Genomic DNA, 22747 nt, shown 5'->3' on the forward strand with positions numbered 1-22747 from the left:
CTCCCCTCACTGCCATATCCAGTCATTCGACCGAAACAAGACGAGAAAGGAGAAACCATAGGGTGCAGTGCTGACTGTAGTTTAATTAAAATTTAGACCTGCCTTAAAAGGACAGGGCGGGCCGTGGACTGGATACACTACAAGAGAAATAAATTTATCAGGTAAGCATAAATTATGTTTTCTCTTGTTAAGTGTATCCAGTCCACGGATCATCCATTACTTGTTGGATACCAATACCAAAGCTAAAGTACACGGATGATGGGAGGGACAAGGCAGGAACTTAAACGGAAGGAACCACTGCCTGAAGAACCTGTCTCCCAAAAACAGCCTCCGAAGAAGCAAAAGTATCAAATTTGTAAAATTTTGATAAGGTGTGAACCGAAGACCAAGTCGCAGCCTTGCAAATCTGTTCAACAGAGGCCTCATTCTTAAAGGCCCAGGTGGAAGCCACAGCTCTAGTAGAATGAGCTGTAATCCTTTCAGGGGGCTGCTGTCCAGCAGTCTCATAGGATAAGCGTATTATGCTCCGAAGCCAAAAGGAGAGAGAGGTTGCCGAAGCTTTTTGACCTCTCCTCTGTCCAGAGTAAACGACAAACAGGGCAGATGTTTGACGAAAATCTTTAGTAGCCTGTAAGTAAAAATTCAAGGCACGGACTACGTCCAGATTATGCAAGAGACGTTCCTTCTTTGAAGAAGGATTAGGACACAATGATGGAACAACAATCTCTTGATTGATATTCCTGTTAGAAACCACCTTAGGTAAAAACCCAGGTTTGGTACGCAGAACTACCTTGTCTGAATGAAAAATCAGATAAGGAGAATCACAATGTAAGGCAGATAACTCAGAGACTCTTCGATCCGAGGAAATAGCCATGAAAAAAAAAGAACTTTCCAAGATAAAAGTTTAATATCAATGGAATGAAGGGGTTCAAACGGCCAGGTTGAAGAACTAAGGAGCTGCTAGAGCATCTATCAGCGTTGCTCCCGGGTCCCTGGACCTGGATCCGTAACAAGGAAGCTTGGCGTTCTGGCGAGACGCCATGAGATCCAGTTCTGGTTTGCTCCAACGATGGACCAGTTGAGCAAACACCTCCGGATCGAGTTCCCACTCCCCGGATGAAAAGTCTGACGACTTAGAAAATCCGCCTCCCAGTTCTCTACGCCTGGGATGTGGATCGCTGACAGGTGGCAAGAGTGAGACTCTGCCCAGCGAATTATCTTTGAGACTTCTAACATCGCTAGGGAACTCCTGGTTCCCCCTTGATGGTTGATGTAAGCCACAGTCGTGATGTTGTCCGACTGAAATCTGATGAACCTCAGTGTTGCTAACTGAGGCCAAGCTAGAAGAGCATTGAATATTGCTCTTAACTCCAGAATATTTATTGGGAGGAGTTTCTCCTCCTGAGTCCACGATCCCTGAGCCTTCAGGGAGTTCCAGACTGCGCCCCAACCTAGAAGGCTGGCATCTGTTATAATCGTCCAATCTGGCCTGCGAAAGGTCATACCCTTGGACAGATGGACCCGAGAAAGCCACCAGAGAAGAGAATCTCTGGTCTCTTGATCCAGATTTAGTAGAGGGGACAAATCTGAGTAATCCCCATTCCACTGACTTAGCATGCATAATTGCAGTGGTCTGAGATGCAGGCGCGCAAATGGCACTATGTCCATTGCCGCTACCATTAAGCCGATTACTTCCATGCACTGAGCCACTGACGGGCGTGGAATGGAATGAAGGACACGGCAAGCATTTAGAAGTTTTGATAACCTGGACTCCGTCAGGTAAATTTTCATCTCTACAGAATCTATAAGAGACCCTAGGAAGGAGACTCTTGTGAGTGGTGATAGAGAACTCTTTTCCACGTTCACTTTCCACCCATGCGACCTCAGAAATGCCAGAACTATCTCTGTATGAGACTTGGCAATTTGAAAGCTTGACACCTGTATCAGGATGTCGTCTAGATACGGAGCCACCGCTATGCCTCGCGGTCTTAGAACCGCCAGAAGTGAGCCCAGAACCTTTGTAAAAATTCTCGGGGCAGTGGCCAACCCGAAGGGAAGAGCTACAAATTGGTAATGCCTGTTTAGAAAGGAAAACCTTAGGAACCGATGATGATCTTTGTGAATCTGTATGTGAAGGTAGGCATCCTTTAAGTCCACTGTGGTCATGAACTGACCCTCTTGGATCATGGGTAGGATGGTCCGAATAGTTTCCATTTTGAATGATGGAACTCTGAGGAATTTGTTTAAGATCTTTAGATCCAAGATTGGTCCGAAGGTTCCCTCTTTCTTGGGAACCACAAACAGATTTGAATAAAATCCCTGTCCTTGTTCCGTCCGCGGAACTGGATGGATCACTCCCATTACTAGGAGGTCTTGCACACAGCTTAGGAATGCCTCTTTCTTTATCTGGTTTGATGATAACCTTGAAAGATGAAATCTCCCTTGTGGAGGAGAAGCTTTGAAGTCCAGAAGATATCCCTGAGATATGATCTCCAATGCCCAGGGATCCTGAACATCTCTTGCCCATGCCTGGGCGAAGAGAGAAAGTCTGCCCCCCACTAGATCCGTTTCCAAATAGGGGGCCGTTCCTTCATGCTGTCTTGGGGGCAGCAGCAGGCTTCCTGGCCTGCTTGCCCTTGTTCCAGGACTGGTTAGGTTTCCAGGCCTGTCTGGAATGAGCAACAGTTCCCTCTTGTTTTGAAGCGGAGGAAGTTGATGCTGCTCCTGCCTTGAAATTTCGAAAGGCACGAAAATTAGACTGTTTGGCCTTTGATTTGGCCCTGTCCTGAGGAAGGGTATGACCCTTGCCTCCAGTAATGTCAGCAATAATTTCCTTCAAGCCAGGCCCGAATAAGGTCTGCCCCTTGAAAGGAATGTTGAGTAATTTAGACTTTGAAGTCACGTCAGCTGACCAGGATTTAAGCCATAGCGCCCTACGCGCCTGGATGGCGAATCCGGAATTCTTAGCCGTTAGTTTAGTCAAATGAACAATGGCATCAGAAACAAATGAGTTAGCTAGCTTAAGCGTTCTAAGCTTGTCAATAATTTCATTCAATGGAGCTGTCTGGATGGCCTCTTCCAGGGCCTCAAACCAGAATGACGCCGCAGCAGTGACAGGCGAAATGCATGCAAGGGGCTGTAAAATAAAACCTTGTTGAATAAACATTTTCTTAAGGTAACGCTCCAATTTTTTATCCATTGGATCTGAAAAAGCACAACTGTCCTCAATCAGGATAGTGGTACGCTTTGCTAAAGTAGAAACTGCTCCCTCCACCTTAGGGACCGTCTGCCATAAGTCCCGTGTAGTGGCGTCTATTGGAAACATTTTTCTAAATATAGGAGGTGGGGAAAAGTGCACACCGGGTCTATCCCACTCCTTGCTAATAATTTCTGTAAGCCTTTTAGGTATAGGAAAAACGTCAGTACACACCGGCACCGCATAGTATCTATCCAGCCTACACAATTTCTCTGGAATTGCAACTGTGTTACAGTCATTCTGAGCAGCTAATACCTCCCCAAGCAATACACGGAGGTTCTCAAGCTTAAATTTAAAATTAGAAATCTCTGAATCAGGTTTCCCCGAGTCAGAGATGTCACCCACAGACTGAAGCTCTCCGTCCTCATGTTCTGCATACTGTGACGCAGTATCAGACATGGCTCTAACAGCATTTGCGCGCTCTGTATCTCTCCTAACCCCAGAGCTATCGCGCTTGCCTCTTAATTCAGGCAATCTAGATAATACCTCTGACAGGGTATTATTCATGATTGCAGCCATGTCCTGCAAGGTAATCGCTATGGGCGTCCCTGATGTAATTGGCGCCATATTAGCGTGCGTCCCCTGAGCGGGAGGCGAAGGGTCTGACACGTGGGGAGAGTTAGTCGGCATAACTTCCCCCTTGACAGAACCCTATGGTGATAATTCTTTTATAGATAAAGACTGATCTTTACTGTTTAAGGTGAAATCAATACATTTAGTACACATTCTCCTATGGGGCTCCACCATGGCTTTCAAACATAATGAACAAGTAGGTTCCTCTGTGTCAGACATGTTTAAACAGACTAGCAATGAGACTAGCAAGCTTGGAAAACACTTTAAAACAAGTTTACAAGCAATATAAAAAACGTTACTGCGCCTTTAAGAAACACAAATTTTCCCAAATTTTGAAATAACAGTGAAAAAATGCAGTTACACTAACTAAATTTTTACAGTGTATGTAATAAGTTAGCAGAGCATTGCACCCACTTGCAAATGGATGATTAACCCCTTAATACCAAAAACGGAATAACAAATGACAAAAACGTTTTTTAAACAGTCATAACAACTGCCACAGCTCTACTGTGGCTTTTTACCTCCCTCAATACGACTTTTGAAGCCTTTTGAGCCCTTCAGAGAAGTCCTGGATCATGCAGGAAGAAGCTGGATGTCTGTGTCTGTAATTTTTGCTATGCAAAAAAAACGCCAAAATAGGCCCCTCCCACTCATATTACAACAGTGGGAAGCCTCAGGGAACTGTTTCTAGGCAAAATTCAAGCCAGCCATGTGGAAAAAACTAGGCCCCAATAAGTTTTATCACCAAACATATGTAAAAAACGATTAAACATGCCAGCAAACGTTTTAAAATACACTTTTATAAGAGTATGTATCTCTATTAATAAGCCTGATACCAGTCGCTATCACTGCATTTAAGGCTTTACTTACATTACTTCGGTATCAGCAGCATTTTCAAGCAAATTCCATCCCTAGAAAAATATTTTAACTGCACATACCTTATTGCAGGAAAACCTGCACGCTATTCCCCCTCTGAAGTTACCTCACTCCTCAGAATATGTGAGAACAACAAAGGATCTTGGTTACTTCTGCTAAGATCATAGAAAACGCAGGCAGATTCTTCTTCTAAATACTGCCCGAGATAAACAGTACACTCCGGTACCATTTAAAAATAACAAACTTTTGATTGAAGAAATAAACTAAGTATAAAACACCACAGTCCTCTTACGACCTCCATCTTAGTTGAGAGTTGCAAGAGAATGACTGGATATGGCAGTGAGGGGAGGAGCTATATAGCAGCTCTGCTGTGGGTGATCCTCTTGCAACTTCCTGTTGGGAAGGAGAATATCCCACAAGTAATGGATGATCCGTGGACTGGATACACTTAACAAGAGAAATTAAAGGGTTTTTTTTTACTTGACTGTCCCTTTAATATGAGTCAGGATGGGTTCGCAGAAAGACTCTCCCTGCATCTCCGGACCCTAACTTTTGTCCATGCTCTCACTGAGAGGCTGACAGGATTACTTAAAACTCCAGTCCCATGCCGAAGAGTACTACTCTCCATAAGAGACTATCGAAACTTCTGACACTTCTCTGCCAACCTCCTGGGACAAAAGGCAAAGAATGACTGGGGGGTGAAGGAAGCGGGAGAGGTATTTAAAGGGACAGTCAACACCAGAAGTTTTGTTGTTTAAAAAGAAAAATAATCCCTTTATTACCCATTCCCCAGTTTTGCATAACCAACACAGTTATATAAATATACGTTTTACCTCTGTAATTACCTTGTATCTAAGCTTCTGCCGACTTCCCCCTTATTTCAGTTCTTTTGACAGACATGCAGTTTAGCCAATCAGTGCTTCTTCACGTGCATGAGCTCAATGTTATCTATATGAAACACATGAACTAATGCCCTCTAGTGGTCAAAATGCATTCAGAGGCAGTCTTCAAGGTCTAAGAAATTAGCATATGAACCTCTTTGGTTTAACTTTCAACTAAGCATACCAAGAGAACAAAGCAAAATTGGTGATAAAAGTAAATTGGGAAGTTGTTTAAAATGACATGCCCTATTTAAATCATGAAAGGTTTTTTTTGGACTTGACTGTCACTTTAAGCCTTTGGCTGGGGTGTCTTTGCCTCCTCCTGGTGGCCAGGTTCTGAATTCCCAAAAGTAATGAATGCAGCTGGGGACTCTTTCCATTCACGTAGAAAATTGTATGCTCTCTCTGAATCATGATTTTTATTTTATTTTTTTGGTTTCAAGTCATGAACCAAGACACGGAGATGAGGACAGTGATTAAGTTAAAACAGCAACCGTGTTTTTCCAATTAAAATATAAAATATTAATAAGGTCAACACAAGCAACATATGAATAAAACAAGCTCTTTGCATATTTTAAAAATGAAGCCACTACCATAAGCTGCTAATTTAAAGAGTATAAATTGCATCTGTTAGTGTGTGCCCGTTTCCTGCATGATTGTTCTAACCAAACTGCTTTCTTTTACATAAACACAATTCTAGGGATAGAATAAATGTCTCTGTCTGGTCTACATTTCCCACTATACGAATATCCTTTTTAAAGAACATTAAATCATTTTCAGCGTCGCCTACCTTCTCTATCAGCTCCAGTTAAGAAATCCCCCTCAATATGATCATCTTCTGGCAGAGGTCTTCAGAAAGAAAAAAATGCAAAGTAAGTTATGAGTTGTTTAAAAATCGGTATTATTTTATTTTAAGGCCTACATTCTTTTTACGATAGATAATGCAAGAAAACAGCAATACATACCAAGTGTCTATATTAATGTGCATGTCTCTTAAAAAGGTATCTGAAACCCACATTTTTTCCTTTCATGATTCCGATAGAGCATGCAACTTTAAGCAGCTTTCTAATTTACTCATTTTATTAATTTTTCTACGTTCTCTTGGTATCTTCAGTTGAAAAGCAGGAATGTATGTAAGCTTAGGAGCCGGTCCATTTTTGGTTCAGCACCTGGGTAGCGCTTGCTGATTAGTGGCTACATTTAGACACCAATCAGCAAGCGCTACCCAGGTGCTGAACCAAAAATGGGCCATCTCGTAAGCTTATAGTCTTGCTTTTTCAAATAAAGATACCAAGAGAATGAAGAAATGTGATAATAGGAGTAAATTATAAAGTTGATTAAAATTGCATGCTCTGAATTATGAAAGAAAAAAAATTGGGTTTCATATCCCTTTAACCAACCTGATACTGTATAGATCTATCTCCACAGAAAATGTTGCCAGCTGGGTGGCATTATGAAGTAGCTAGGTGGGGGCAGTGCAATAATTACAGCAGGATTTATGAAAGCAAAACTCCTACAATTTGCACCAATAAATCAGCATATGACTGTATAGTTTTAGTCACATTCCCTAGAATATGCTTTATCATTACGCTCAGTTAGCAATTTATCATTTTTTTTCACCTTTGGAGAACGCAAAATTCTCTTTCAAATACGCGCATTATAGTTCCCCTTAGGTACTGAGGAAAACAGCATTAGAAATACTTATGTCTTGGAGCTTGTGTCGGGTTCACATCTATTTTTATGTAGTACTTTCTGATTCTAGCTGGTCTAGCTTTGGCTAGATACATAAGCCAAATATAGAATGTAAAAGTGCCCCACAAAAGTACGAACAATACTATCTAAAAAACAAAAAACAAAAAAAAACACGAGTTTGAAATGATAAATCAGGAGAACTTCCTTTTTTCGTGTGGAGAAATTCATCCTAATTCGCCCCAGCTTGCCTTCCAAACAGTGCAAATGAATACGTGCAATTTTTTTTTTTTAATTTCTGTGCACCTGTGGGCCTCTCCAAGGGTGAGCTTTAGAGAACTCAGATGAGAATATAAAGGAGAATTTTCCTAGCCCTTGATAAATCTAGTCCTTAGTGTAATTTAAACCCATAATCACTTTTTCGTATGACAGATATATAGATGTGGATATATATATATATATATATATATATATATATATATTTGTATATTTTGTGCCAGCACCACTAGCTTAATAAATTTCACAGTTAATATACTGAGATAAAATATCGTGTGTCCTATATAGGACCTCACTTCTCAGTATAGTGCACGGATAAGGGTATTTAATTAATATACATATAAACAAGAAAACTCAGACCCTTATTTATCCAGCACCCAACCATGTCTGGAAAAATATATACTTTAAAGCAAGGAAAGATTTAGGAGTAAATAATACACATACATTGGAAAATGCGTTTAAAAGGATTTATATATTAATTTCAGCATGACAATAAATCGTAAGCATGACCCCCAAATATTCGTAAAGTTCAAAGTCCACAACCCGGGTTGTTAAGTAGGAGTAACTAAGTTGGTCCATTCAGTTGACCAGTATTGATTTGTTTCAAAATGCCTGATTAATGGCACATTTGTAATCCCAGAGATAGAAAGCAACGTTAATGCAGGGACAGCACCAATTATATTGTAACACTGACTCTGTGGGTTTCAAACTTGTATCTTCGTACTCCCAATGCAAATTGTAACTGTATCACAAATAGCAGAAAAAAGTGGCAACTTTTCCATACCACATTAAACTCGCTGTGACAGTTCTGTATTGCGTGTAGAGGTATAATAAAACAAGTACCTGCTTCCTCGGTGTTCCGTCAGTGGCGTGTTATGGTGTCATATCTACCTGCTCGTTGCTTCCAATTTTTGTTTCAAACCGGTTTGGGAGATATCCCCTTTGCTTTTCCTCCGTGCTTTCTTGGCTCTTTCTGTGCTTCTGCACGCCTTGGCTTACACCGGAGTATGGTTTTGTTTGAGGGTCAGCTTTTTTGGACGGTGCACAGCTGCTGCACCGCTCCAAACAAACAAACAAACAAGCAGCTACGCGCGTTTCACCCGGGGTCCATTCGGGCTTCTTCCGGCTGTGCCCGAATGGACCCCGGGTGAAACGCGCGTAGCTGCTTGTTTGTTTGTTTGGAGCGGTGCAGCAGCTGTGCACCGTCCAAAAAAGCTGACCCTCAAACAAAACCATACTCCGGTGTAAGCCAAGGCGTGCAGAAGCACAGAAAGAGCCAAGAAAGCACGGAGGAAAAGCAAAGGGGATATCTCCCAAACCGGTTTGAAACAAAAATTGGAAGCAACGAGCAGGTAGATATGACACCATAACACGCCACTGACGGAACACCGAGGAAGCAGGTACTTGTTTTATTATACCTCTACACGCAATACAGAACTGTCACAGCGAGTTTAATGTGGTATGGAAAAGTTGCCACTTTTTTCTGCTATTTGTGATACAGTTACAATTTGCATTGGGAGTACGAAGATACAAGTTTGAAACCCACAGAGTCAGTGTTACAATATAATTGGTGCTGTCCCTGCATTAACGTTGCTTTCTATCTCTGGGATTACAAATGTGCCATTAATCAGGCATTTTGAAACAAATCAATACTGGTCAAATGAATGGACCAACTTAGTTACTCCTACTTAACAACCCGGGTTGTGGACTTTGAACTTTACGAATATTTGGGGGTCATGCGTACGATTTATTGTCATGCTGAAAATAATATATAAATCCTTTTAAACGCATTTTCCAATGTATGTGTATTATTTACTCCTAAATCTTTCCTTGCTTTAAAGTATATATTTTTCCAGACATGGTTGGGTGCTGGATAAATAAGGGTCTGAGTTTTCTTGTTTATATGTATATATATATATATATATATATATATATATATATATATATATATATATATATATATATATATATATATATATATATATATATATATATATATATATATATATATATATATATATATATATATATATCTGAGCTGAGTGCCTGAGCTTTTCCCATTTGGCCAGATGCAGTAACTAACCATTCCAGTTTATTTTCACTGAAATAGATTGCTTATGAAATTTGACACAACTTTCTAATTTGAGATTTTACAATGCACTTACCTAGGAAAGTCTTCATCCTGCCATTCCTCTTTTAGTTCTACACCTTCCATGCGTAGTCTGGCCTCTGTTGTAGCCACAGACTCCTGTCGTTCGAAAGAACTACCAAAACTTTCCTGGCTACAAGTAAAAGAAAGGAATCATATTGTATGTGGATACAACTACGAACAAAACAGAAATGAAAAATTATAGAAAATCCACTGACAGTAACGGTTTCTTAAACGCAGAGTGGACATTTGCCCCAATGGAAAAATAACATACCATTGGGTCAAATCCTAAGAATCTGTAGGAATTGTACGGCTCTAGATGATTTTGAGAAAGAAGCCAATATCCTTGAACATAAATTATTACAGAAAGGGTATAATGACAGTCTAATTAAAAAAGCAAAAGGTGACAGTAGATGTAGGGGGTACTTTATGTTAAATAAGGATAAAACTCTTACTAGCAAAAAGAAAACAGGAGCGAAGTTCATTACCACATATAATCTAGGGGCTGGCTTCATCAAATCTACCTTAAAGAAGCATTGGAATATACTATTGGCTGACCCTATTTTGGGTCCTCATTTGGATAAAAACATAATTTATGCTTACCTGATAAATTCCTTTCTCCTGTAGTGTGGTCAGTCCACGGGTCATCATTACTTCTGGGATATTAACTCCTCCCCAACAGGAAGTGCAAGAGGATCACCCAGCAGAGCTGCTATATAGCTCCTCCCCTCTACGTCACACCCAGTCATTCGACCGAGAACCAACGAGAAAGGAGAAGCCAAAAGGTGCAGTGGTGACTGGAGTATAATTTAAAAATTTAGACCTGCCATACAAACAGGGCGGGCCGTGGACTGACCACACTACAGGAGAAAGGAATTTATCAGGTAAGCATAAATTATGTTTTCTCCTGTTAAGTGTGGTCAGTCCACGGGTCATCATTACTTCTGGGATACCAATACCAAAGCTAAAGTACACGGATGACGGGAGGGACAGGCAGGCTCTTTATACGGAAGGAACCACTGCCTGAAGAACCTTTCTCCCAAAAACAGCCTCCGAAGAAGCAAAAGTGTCAAATTTGTAAAATTTGGAAAAAGTATGAAGAGAAGACCAAGTTGCAGCCTTGCAAATCTGTTCAACAGAAGCCTCATTCTTAAAGGCCCAAGTGGAAGCCACAGCTCTAGTAGAATGAGCTGTAATCCTTTCAGGAGGATGCTGTCCAGCAGTCTCATAAGCTAAACGTATTATGCTACGAAGCCAAAAAGAGAGAGAGGTAGCAGAAGCTTTTTGACCTCTCCTCTGACCAGAATAAACGACAAACAGGGAAGACGTTTGTCGAAAATCCTTAGTTGCCTGTAGATAAAATTTCAGGGCACAGACTACATCTAAATTGTGTAGAAGACGTTCCTTCTTCGAAGAAGGATTAGGACACAAAGATGGAACAACAATCTCTTGATTGATATTCCTGTTAGTGACCACCTTAGGTAAGAACCCAGGTTTAGTACGCAGAACTACCTTGTCTGAATGAAAAATCAGATAAGGAGAATCACAATGTAAGGCAGATAACTCAGAGACTCTACGAGCCGAGGAAATAGCCATTAAAAACAGAACTTTCCAAGATAACAATTTGATATCAATGGAATGAAGGGGTTCAAACGGAACACCCTGTAAAACATTAAGAACTAAGTTCAAACTCCATGGTGGAGCAACAGTTTTAAACACAGGCTTAATCCTGGCCAAAGCCTGACAAAAAGCCTGAACGTCTGGAACCTCTGACAGACGTTTGTGTAAAAGAATGGACAGAGCTGAAATCTGTCCCTTTAAGGAACTAGCGGATAAACCCTTTTCTAAACCTTCTTGTAGAAAAGACAATATCCTAGGAATCCTAACCTTACTCCATGAGTAACTTTTGGATTCGCACCAATATAAGTATTTACGCCATATTTTATGGTAAATCTTTCTGGTAACAGGCTTCCTAGCCTGTATTAAGGTATCAATTACTGACTCAGAAAAACCACGTTTTGATAAAATCAAGCGTTCAATTTCCAAGCAGTCAGCTTGAGAGAAATTAGATTTTGATATTTGAAGGGACCCTGAATCAGAAGGTCCTGTCTCAGAGGCAGAGACCAGGGTGTACAGGATGACATGTCCACTAGATCTGCATACCAAGTCCTGCGTGGCCACGCAGGCGCTATTAGAATTACCGATGCTCTCTCCTGTTTGATTCTGGCAATCAATCGAGGAAGCATCGGGAAGGGTGGAAACACATAAGCCATCCCGAAGGTCCAAGGTGCTGTCAAGGCATCTATCAGGACCGCTCCCGGATCCCTGGCCACTCCCCCGGATGAAAAGTCTGACGACTTAGGAAATCCGCCTCCCAGTTCTCCACTCCCGGGATGTGGATTGCTGACAGGTGGCAAGAGTGAGACTCTGCCCAGCGAATTATCTTTGATACTTCCATCATCGCTAGGGAGCTTCTTGTCCCTCCTTGATGGTTGATGTAAGCTACAGTCATGATGTTGTCCGACTGAAACCTGATGAACCACCGAGTTGTTAACTGGGGCCAAGCCAGAAGGGCATTGAGAACTGCTCTTAATTCCAGAATGTTTATTGGCAGGAGACTCTCCTCCTGAGTCCATGAACCCTGAGCCTTCAGAGAATTCCAGACAGCGCCCCAGCCTAGTAGGCTGGCGTCTGTTGTTACAATTGTCCAATCTGGCCTGCTGAATGGCATCCCCCTGGACAGATGTGGCCGAGAAAGCCACCATAGAAGAGAATTTCTGGTCTCTTGATCCAGATTCAGAGTAGGGGACAAATTTGATTAATCCCCATTCCACTGACTTAGCATGCACAATTGCAGCGGTCTGAGATGTAGGCGTGCAAAGGGTACTATGTCCATTGCCGCTACCATTAAGCCAATCACCTCCATGCATTGAGCCACTGACGGGTGTTGAATGGAATGAAGGACACGGCATGCATTTTGAAGCTTTGTTAACCTGTCTTCTGTCAGGTAGATCTTCATTTCTACAGAATCTATAAGAGTCCCTAAGAAGGGAACTCTTGTGAGTGGAAAGAGAGAACTCTTCTTTTCGTTCACCTTCCATCCATGCGACCTTAGAAATGCCAGTACTAACTCTGTATGAGACTTGGCAGTTTGAAAGCTTGAAGCTTGTATCAGAATGTCGTCTAGGTACGGAGCTACCGAAATTCCTCGCGGTCTTAGTACCGCCAGAAGAGCACCCAGAACCTTTGTGAAGATTCTTGGAGCCGCAGCCAATCCGAATGGAAGAGCGACAAACTGGTAATGCCTGTCTAGGAAGGCAAACCTTAGATACCGGTAATGATCTTTGTGAATCGGTATGTGAAGGTAAGCATCCTTTAAATCCACTGTGGTCATGTACTGACCCTTTTGGATCATGGGTAGGATTGTCCGAATAGTTTCCATTTTGAACGATGGAACTCTTAGGAATTTGTTTAGGATCTTTAAATCCAAGATTGGCCTGAAGGTTCCCTCTTTTTTGGGAACCACAAACAGATTTGAGTAAAACCCCTGTCCATGTTCCGACCGCGGAACCGGATGGATCACTCCCATTAGTAAAAGATCTTGTACACAGCGTAGAAACGCCTCTTTCTTTATTTGGTTTGTTGACAACCTTGACAGATGAAATCTCCCTTTTGGGGGAGAGGATTTGAAGTCCAGAAGATATCCCTGAGATATGATCTCTAACGCCCAGGGATCCTGGACATCTCTTGCCCAAGCCTGGGCGAAGAGAGAAAGACTGCCCCCAACTAGATCCGTTCCCGGATCGGGGGCCCTCGATTCATGCTGTCTTAGGGGCAGCAGCAGGTTTTCTGGCCTGCTTGCCCTTGTTCCAGGACTGGTTAGGTCTCCAGCCTTGTCTGTAGCGACCAACAGCTCCTTCCTGCTTTGGAGCAGAGGAAGTTGAAGCTGCTCCTGCCTTGAAATTACGAAAGGAACGAAAATTAGACTGTCTAGCCTTAGGTTTGGCTCTGTCTTGAGGCAGGGCATGGCCTTTACCTCCTGTAATGTCAGCGATAATTTCTTTCAAACCGGGCCCGAATAAGGTCTGCCCTTTGAAAGGTATGTTAAGTAATTTAGATTTAGAAGTAACGTCAGCTGACCAGGATTTTAGCCACAGTGCTCTGCGTGCCTGAATGGCGAATCCGGAATTCTTAGCCGTAAGTTTTGTTAAATGTACTACGGCATCTGAAACAAATGAATTAGCTAGCTTAAGTGTTTTAAGCTTGCTTGAAATCTCATCTATAGTTATTGAGTCAAGAGTCTCTTCCAGGGACTCGGACCAAAAAGCGGCCGCGGCCGAGACAGACGCAACACATGCAAGGGGTTGCAATATAAAACCTTGTTGAACAAACATTTTCTTAAGGTAACCCTCTAATTTTTTATCCATTGGATCTGAAAAGGCACAGCTATCCTCCACCGGGATAGTGGTACGCTTAGCCAGAGTAGAAACCGCTCCCTCCACCTTAGGGACCGTCTGCCATAAGTCCCGTGTGGTGGCGTCTATTGGGAACATTTTTCTAAACACAGGAGGGGGGGAAAAGGGTACACCGGGCCTATCCCACTCCTTAGTAATTATCTATGTAAGCCTCTTAGGTATAGGAAATACGTCAGTACTCGCCGGTACCGCATAGTATCTATCCAGCCTACATAATTTCTCTGGGATTGCAACGGTGTTACAATCATTCAGAGCTGCTAATACCTCCCCTAACAGTACACGGAGGTTTTCGAGTTTAAACTTAAAATTAGAAATGTCTGAATCCATTCTATTGGGATCAGAACCGTCACCTGCAGATTGAAGCTCTCCGTCCTCATGTTCTGCATACTGTGACGCAGTATCAGACATGGCCCTATTATTAACAGCGCACTCTGTTCTCACCCCAGAGTGATCACGCTTACCTCTAAGTTCTGGTAATTTAGACAAAACTTCAGTCATAACATTAGCCATATCCTGTAATGTGATTTGTAATGGCCGCCCTGATGTACTCGGCACTACAATATCACGCACCTCCCGAGCGGGAGATGCAGGTACTGACACGTGAGGCGAGTTAGTCGGCATAACTCTCCCCTCGTTGTTTGGTGAATGATGTTCAATTTGTACAGATTGACTTTTATTTAAAGTAGCATCAATGCAATTAGTACATAAATTTCTATTGGGCTCCACTTTGGCTTTAGCACATATAGCACAGAGATATTCCTCTGAGTCAGACATGTTTAACACACTAGCAATTAAACTAGCAACTTGGAAATACTTTTCAAAGCAATTTACAAATAATATGAAAAACGTACTGTGCCTTTAAGAAGCACAGAAAAAAAGTTATGACAGTTGAGTAATAATAAACCGGAGAAACTATAACATCAAATTCTTTCCGGTAAAACACAATTTTAGCAAAGGATTGCCCCCATTAGCAATGGATAACTAACCCTGAATAGCAGAAAAAAAAATGTACAGAATATAAACGTTTTTTATCACAGTCAAAGCACAATCTCACAGGTCTGCTGTGAGTGATTACCTCCCTCAAACTAACTTTTGAAGACCCCTGAGCTCTGTAGAGACGAACCGGATCATGCAGGGAAGAAAACAGACTTGTGACTGAATTTTCTGATGCGTAGTAAAAGCGCCAAAATAGGCCCCTCCCCCTCACACACAACAGTGAGGGAGATCAGTAAACTGTCTTAAATTAAATAAAACGACCGCCAAGTGGAAAAAAACAGTGCCCAAAACTATTTTTCACCCAGTACCTCAGATAATTAAACGATTTTAACATGCCAGCAAAAACGTTTAACATCAAATAAATGAAATGTCATTAGAAAGCCTGTTGCTAGTCCCACTGCAAGTTAGGCTAAAGTCTTATGCATACAGTATTATCCCAGTGAAGTGCCATTCCCCAGAATACTGAAGTGTGAATATACATACATGACAGCCTGATACCAGTTGCTACTACTGCATTTAAGGCTGAGCTTACATTATATCGGTATGGCAGTATTTTCTCAGTCAATTCCATTCTCAGAAAATAATATGCTGCTACATACCTCCTTGCAGGTTAACCTGCCCGCTGTCCCCTGATCTGAAGTTTACCTCACTCCTCAGATGGCCGAGAAAAGCAAGATGATCTTAACTACGCCGGCTAAAATCATCCAAAAACTCAGGTAGATTCTTCTTCAAATTCTACCTGAGAAGGAACAACACACTCCGGTGCTGTTTTAAAATAACAAACTTTTGATTGAAGGTATAAAACTAAGTATAATCACCACAGTCCTCTCACACATCCTATCTATTAGTTGGGTGCAAGAGAATGACTGGGTGTGACGTAGAGGGGAGGAGTTATATAGCAGCTCTGCTGGGTGATCCTCTTGCACTTCCTGTTGGGGAGGAGTTAATATCCCAGAAGTAATGATGACCCGTGGACTGACCACACTTAACAGGAGAAAACCCAGTTACCATCTTAAAGAAAAATAAAAATATACTGGCCCTATCTAAATTAAGATCTGGGAAGGAATCGAAAGGGAACCTCTCAGCTTGGGGTACAAATAAGGGAGGAACGTTCAAGTGTGGCAGACTAAACTGCTGTATGTGTGGACTGATCAAAAAGGGAGATTCTATCTACAACTGGGACCAAACGAAAGAGTTAAAAAGTAAGGACAAGGCTTCCTGTGTGTCCGTGTATGCGGTGTATAGCCTAACCTTCGAGTGCAACAAAATCTATGTGGGCAGGACCAAAAGGAAGGTGAAGCGCCGCATATACAAACACATAGAGAACATTAAAAGGGGCTATGAGAAACATAGCGTATCGGAGCATTTCAAAACACTAACAAAATCCTAAAAATCTGTAAGTTAATATCCTAGAAACTATACCAGCTTCCATAGGTAATGAACAGCAAAGGTTAATGAAATTAAGGCAATATAAAACCAAATGGATACACATGCTGGACTGTATGACACCTAAAGGGTTAAATATAGATTTGGATCTGCAGGCATTTATAACATAAGGATAATGCAAGCAAGTGCAAACCAGAATTATGAATTTTGTAATTTGGTAACTTTTTAATACTGATTTTTATTTATATAGATTTGTAACAATTTGCATATAGATTTGTATGGATTTGTAACAATTTGCATATAAATTTATGGCAAGTAGATAATTTTTGTATGTAATACAAGTGTTTTTTTTAAATTTGTCATATACCTCTTTAGATAACTTTTTTTTTTATAGGTTTTAATATGTCTTTTTATATTTTAGATGTAGTCATAATATATGAATAGATGAGATTATGTAGAGTGCAATGTATGTATATATTTTACCTAGCTGCTGATCAAAATTAATACGCCACCAAATTAGCTATGAAATGCTATTTGGACCATCAAGTATATCAGCAGTCTGACTTTTAACTGTCATTTGAACTACTGATAATGTTACTGCCGTTTTAGCTATGACGATTATGATGCTGTACTAACCATCGTCATGACGATACCCAATTGAACTTCCCGGGTAAAGGTGCAACACCTAGAAAGTGAGGCCGGTCCGGATTGATACACCGGATTGGCCGTTAAGTAACCAATAGGAAGGAGGTACAAGCGATTTAAGGGCACGCTTGGTAGCCTAATACATAACAGCATATCCTTTTGAAAAAGTTTGCACAGGGCGAACGAAACGCGTTGGGAGAAGAGCTTCGTGTTGCTCCATTGAAGAAACTAACAGAGGAAGATCATGGCACCAAAATACAGAAAGACATTTGAGTCACTTGTTTTGGACTGAGACTCCGAAACTCTCCACTCCTCTTCCCTGAATTGGGATACAGGCTTGTTATAATTTTTTTATCCTGTAAGTGTTTTTAACCTCAGTGTGTGTAATAAAGTACATAACGTCTACCTTGATATGGGTTTGGGCTTGTTTCTTTTGCCAAAGGAATCATATTGTTGATGATTTTAAGCAATAAAATAATATTATGCTGTTCTCTTTGGTAAGTGAACTTTAAAGTAGCAAAACTGCACAGATTAGGTAGGTCACTTATGAAAGGCTAAATAAGGATAATATGAAGGATAGTTGTTTTTTTATTTTTTTATTTCAATAAGGGCTCAGAGAAACACCAGCCAAGAACCAGTATGCATTTTCCAGGGTGGATTTGATTTAAATCACAATTTATATCACTAGCAGTAAGACTCAATTTAAAGCATGGTTTTCTACAAAAAGGTTTCATTTATAGAATAATAACTTCTCAGATTATTTTCCAGTTATATCAAAAAATACTTATTTAGTTGTATACCATTAGAAATACATAGATAGATCAAATATGAATGAAATTATTGGGAGGTGAACGATCTCCAGTTTAAAAGGTACATATTTGATAAACTTTTCAGCTGTACTTTACCGAGGGAAAAAAATAATTATGAATTAATAATACCAATTTAAATAAATAGTTTTATTTAACTAAAACAATAACATTATTTTTACTGCTTGCCCCTCCCGCCTCACACACAGGTCCTTGTGCAGATCTTTTCCACTCCAAACAATCTTCTATACATTGAACGTCTTGAAACTTAGTGAGCTTTGATTCTGTGTACATAGATTTGCAGGGTAGCAATGGTATTACAGGGATAGTAAAGTCAAAATTAAACTTTTATGATTCAGATATAACATGCAATGTTAAAGGGACAGTCTAGTCAAAATTCAGATAGGGCATGTAATTTTAATCAACTTTCCAATTTACTTTAATCATAAAATTTGCTTTGTTCTCTTGGTATTCTTAGTTGAAACTAAACCTAGGTAGGTTCACATGCTAATTTCTAAGCCCTTGAGGGCTGCCTCTTTTTACATGTTTTTTAAATTGCTTTTCATAACAAGAGACTGATAAGTTCATGTGGGCCACTGTGTTAAAGTGAAAGTCAATCCTAGCGTTGTACAAACGCTAGGATTGACTATTGAAACAAATAAAGGGGACTTTCATTCATGAAGTATAAGATACTTCATGTAGAAAGCTCCTTTATTTGTTTCAACCGATCGCCGTTCTTAGTTGCTACAGCAGCCCACGGCTAAAAAAATTTTTTGCTAAGAGGTGACGTTTTCACCTCTTAGCCAATAGCCGTGCAGTAAATCCGGCTTGGCTCCCATGGGCGCCAAGCCGGATTTACTGCACGGCTATTGGCTAAGAGGTGAAAACGTCACCTCTTAGCAAATTTTTTTTTACCCATGGGCTGCTGTAGCAGCTAAAACAGTGATCGGTTGAAACAAATAAAAAGAGCTTTCTCCATGAAGTATCTAGTACTTTAAGAATGAAAAACATAATTTATGCTTACCTGATAAATTTATTTCTCTTGTAGTGTATCCAGTCCACGGATCATCCATTATTTATGGGATATTCTCCTTCCCAACAGGAAGTTGCAAGAGGATCACCCACAGCAGAGCTGCTATATAGCTCCTCCCCTCACTGCCATATCCAGTCATTCGACCGAAACAAGACGAGAAAGGAGAAACCATAGGGTGCAGTGGTGACTGTAGTTTAATTAAAATTTAGACCTGCCTTAAAAGGACAGGGCGGGCCGTGGACTGGATACACTACAAGAGAAATAAATTTATCAGGTAAGCATAAATTATGTTTTCTCTTGTTAAGTGTATCCAGTCCACGGATCATCCATTACTTATGGGATACCAATACCAAAGTTAAAGTACACGGATGATGGGAGGGACAAGGCAGGATTAAACGGAAGGAACCACTGCCTGAAGAACCTGTCTCCCAAAAACAGCCTCCGAAGAAGCAAAAGTATAAAATTTGTAAAATTTTGAAAAGGTGTGAAGCGGAGACCAAGTCGCAGCCTTGCAAATCTGTTCAACAGAGGCCTCATTTTTAAAGGCCCAGGTGGAAGCCACAGCTGTAATCCTTTCAGGGGGCTGCTGTCCAGCAGTCTCATAGGCTAAGCGAATTATGCTACGAAGCCAAAAGGAAAGAGGTTGCCGAAGCTTTTTGACCTCTCCTCTGTCCAGAGTAAACGACAAACAGGGAAGATGTTTGGCGAAAATCTTTAGTAGCTTGTAAGTAAAACTTCAAGGCACGGACTACGTCCAGATTATGTAAAAGACGTTCCTTCTTTGAAGAAGGATTAGGACACAATGATGGAACAACAATCTCTTGATTGATATTCTTGTTAGAAACCACCTTAGGTAAAAACCCAGGTTTGGTACGCAGAACTACCTTATATGCATGAAAAATCAGATAAGGAGAATCACATTGTAAGGCAAATAGCTGAGAGACTCTTTGAGCCGAGGAAATAGCCATCAAAAACAGAACTTTCCAAGATAAAAATTTAATATCAATGGAATGAAGGGGTTCAAACGGAACTCCTTGAAGAACTTTAAGAACCAAGTTTAAGCTCCACGGTGGAGCAACAGTTTTAAACACAGGCTTAATTCTAACCAAAGCCTGACAAAATGCCTGGATGTCTGGAACCTCTGTCAGACGCTTGTGCAAAAGAATAGACAGAGCAGAAATCTGTCCTTTTAAAGAACTAGCTGATAATCCTTTGTCCAAACCCTCTTGGAGAAAGGACAATATCCTAGGAATCCTAACCTTACTCCATGAGTAATTCTTGGATTCACACCAATAAAGATATTTACGCCATATCTTATGGTAGATTTTCCTGGTGACAGGCTTTCGTGCCTGTATTAAGGTATAAATGACTGACTCGGAGAAGCCACGCCTTGATAGAATCAAGCGTTCAATCTCCATGCAGTCAGTCTCAGAGAAATTAGATTTGGATGATTGAAAGGACCTTGTATTAGAAGGTCCTGCCTCAGAGGCAGGGTCCATGGTGGAAAGGATGACATGTCCACTAGGTCTGCATACCAGGTCCTGCGTGGCCACGCAGGCGCTATCAGAATCACTGATGTTCTCTCCTGCTTGATTTTGGCAATCAGTCGAGGGAGCAGAGGAAACGGTGGAAACACATAAGCCAGGTTGAAGAACCAAGGAGCTGCTAGAGCATCTATCAGCGTCGCTCCCGGGTCCCTGGACCTGGATCCGTAACAAGGAAGCTTGGCGTTCTGGCGAGACGCCATGAGATCCAGTTCTGGTTTGCCCCAATGATGGATCAGTTGAGCAAACACCTCCAGATGGAGTTCCCACTCCCCCGGATGAAAAGTCTGACGACTTAGAAAATCCGCCTCCCAGTTCTCTACGCCTGGGATGTGGATCGCTGACAGGTGGCAAGAGTGAGACTCTGCCCAGCGAATTATCTTTGAGACTTCTAACATCGCTAGGGAACTCCTGGTTTCCCCTTGATGGTTGATGTAAGCCACAGTCGTGATGTTGTCCGACTGAAATCTGATGAACCTCAGGGTTTTGCTAACTGAGGCCAAGCTAGAAGAGCACTGCATATTGCTCTTAACTCCAGAATATTTATTGGGAGGAGTTTCTCCTCCTGAGTCCACGATCCCTGAGCCTTCAGGGAGTTCCAGACTGAGCCCCAACCTAGAAGGCTGGCATCTGTTGTTACAATCGTCCAATCTGGCCTGCGAAAGGTCATACCCTTGGACAGATGGACCCGAGATAGCCACCAGAGAAGAGAATCTCTGGTCTCTTGATCCAGATTTAGTAGAGGGGACAAATCTGAGTAATCCCCATTCCACTGACTTAGCATGCATAATTGCAGCGATCTGAGATGCAGGCGCGCAAATGGCACTATGTCCATTGCCGCTACCATTAAGCCGATTACTTCCATGAACTGAGCCACTGACTGACGTGGAATGGAATGAAGGACACGGCAAGCATTTAGAAGTTTTGATAACCTGGACTCCGTCAGGTAAATTTTCATCTCTACAGAATCTATAAGAGTCCCTAGGAAGGTGACTCTTGTGAGTGGGGATAGAGAACTCTTTTCCACGTTCACTTTCCACCCATGCGACCTCAGAAATGCCAGAAATATCTCTGTATGAGACTTGGCAATTTGAAAGCTTGACGCCTGTATCAGGATGTCGTCTAGATACGGAGCCACCGCTATGCCTCGCGGTCTTAGAACCGCCAGAAGTGAGCCCAGAACCTTTGTAAAAATTCTCGGGACTGTGGCCAACCCGAAGGGAAGAGCTACAAATTGGTAATGCCTGTCTAGAAAGGAAAACCTTAGGCACCGATGATGATCTTTGTGAATCGGTATGTGAAGGTAGGCATCCTTTAAGTTCACTGTGGTCATGTACTGACCCTCTTGGATCATGGGTAGGATGGTCCGAATAGTTTCGATTTTGAATGATGGAACTCTGAGGAATATGTTTAAGATCTTTAAATCCAAGATTGGTCTGAAGGTTCCCTCTTTCTTGGGAACCACAAACAGATTTGAATAAACCCCTGTTGCTGTTCCGTCCGCGGAACTGGATGGATCACTCCCATTACTAGGAGGTCTTGCACACAGCGTAGGAATGCCTCTTTCTTTATCTGATTTGCAGATAGCCTTGAAAGATGAAATCTCCCTTGAAGTCTCAAGCTGCAAAAACTACTGCACGATTTAGGCTGAAATTAGGCCCCTCCCAACCTGTACTCAAAGTGAGAGGGCCATAAATAACTATCCCTAGGCAAAATCTAGCCAGCCATGTGGAAAAAACTGGGCCCCAATAAAGTTTTATCACCAATATGTAGAAAAAAACGTTTAAACACTTCCAGCAAACGTTATTACTTTCTCATATTACTGAAAATAAGATAAGAATATTAATATTAATAATTAAATAGATATTAATAAAACCATAAATTGTGTTTCCTCTTGTAAGGTGTATCCAGTCCACGGATCATCCATTACTTGTGGGATATTCTCATTCCCAACAGGAAGTTGCAAGAAGACACCCACAGCAGAGCTGTAATATAGCTCCTCCCCTAACTGTCATAGCCAGTCATTCGACCGAAAACAAGCCGAGAAAGGAGGAACCATAGGGTGCAGTGGTTACTGTACTTTAAATTTAAAAATTACCTGCCTTAAAATGACAGGGCGGGCCGTGGACTGGATACACCACAAGAGAAATAAATTTATCAGG

At 41.4% G+C, this 22747-nt stretch overlaps 1 protein-coding gene across 4 annotated transcripts in view; it reads right to left on the reverse strand.

The window, feature by feature from the left end:
• The window catches only part of BNIP2 (BCL2 interacting protein 2), a 369692-nt gene that overhangs the window by 285350 nt on the left and 61595 nt on the right, over positions 1-22747 (reverse strand). For all 4 annotated transcript variants that reach the window (XM_053717569.1, XM_053717570.1, XM_053717567.1 and 1 more), the window contains exons 2-3: positions 9717-9833; positions 6377-6435 (exon numbers count right to left, since the gene is read on the reverse strand). In XM_053717569.1, the coding sequence (XP_053573544.1) occupies positions 6377-6435; positions 9717-9833 (176 nt within the window). The remainder of the gene's footprint in view (positions 1-6376; positions 6436-9716; positions 9834-22747) is intronic.

The sequence above is a fragment of the Bombina bombina genome, chromosome 6, assembly GCF_027579735.1.
Source record: "Bombina bombina isolate aBomBom1 chromosome 6, aBomBom1.pri, whole genome shotgun sequence".
NCBI lineage: Eukaryota > Metazoa > Chordata > Amphibia > Anura > Bombinatoridae > Bombina > Bombina bombina.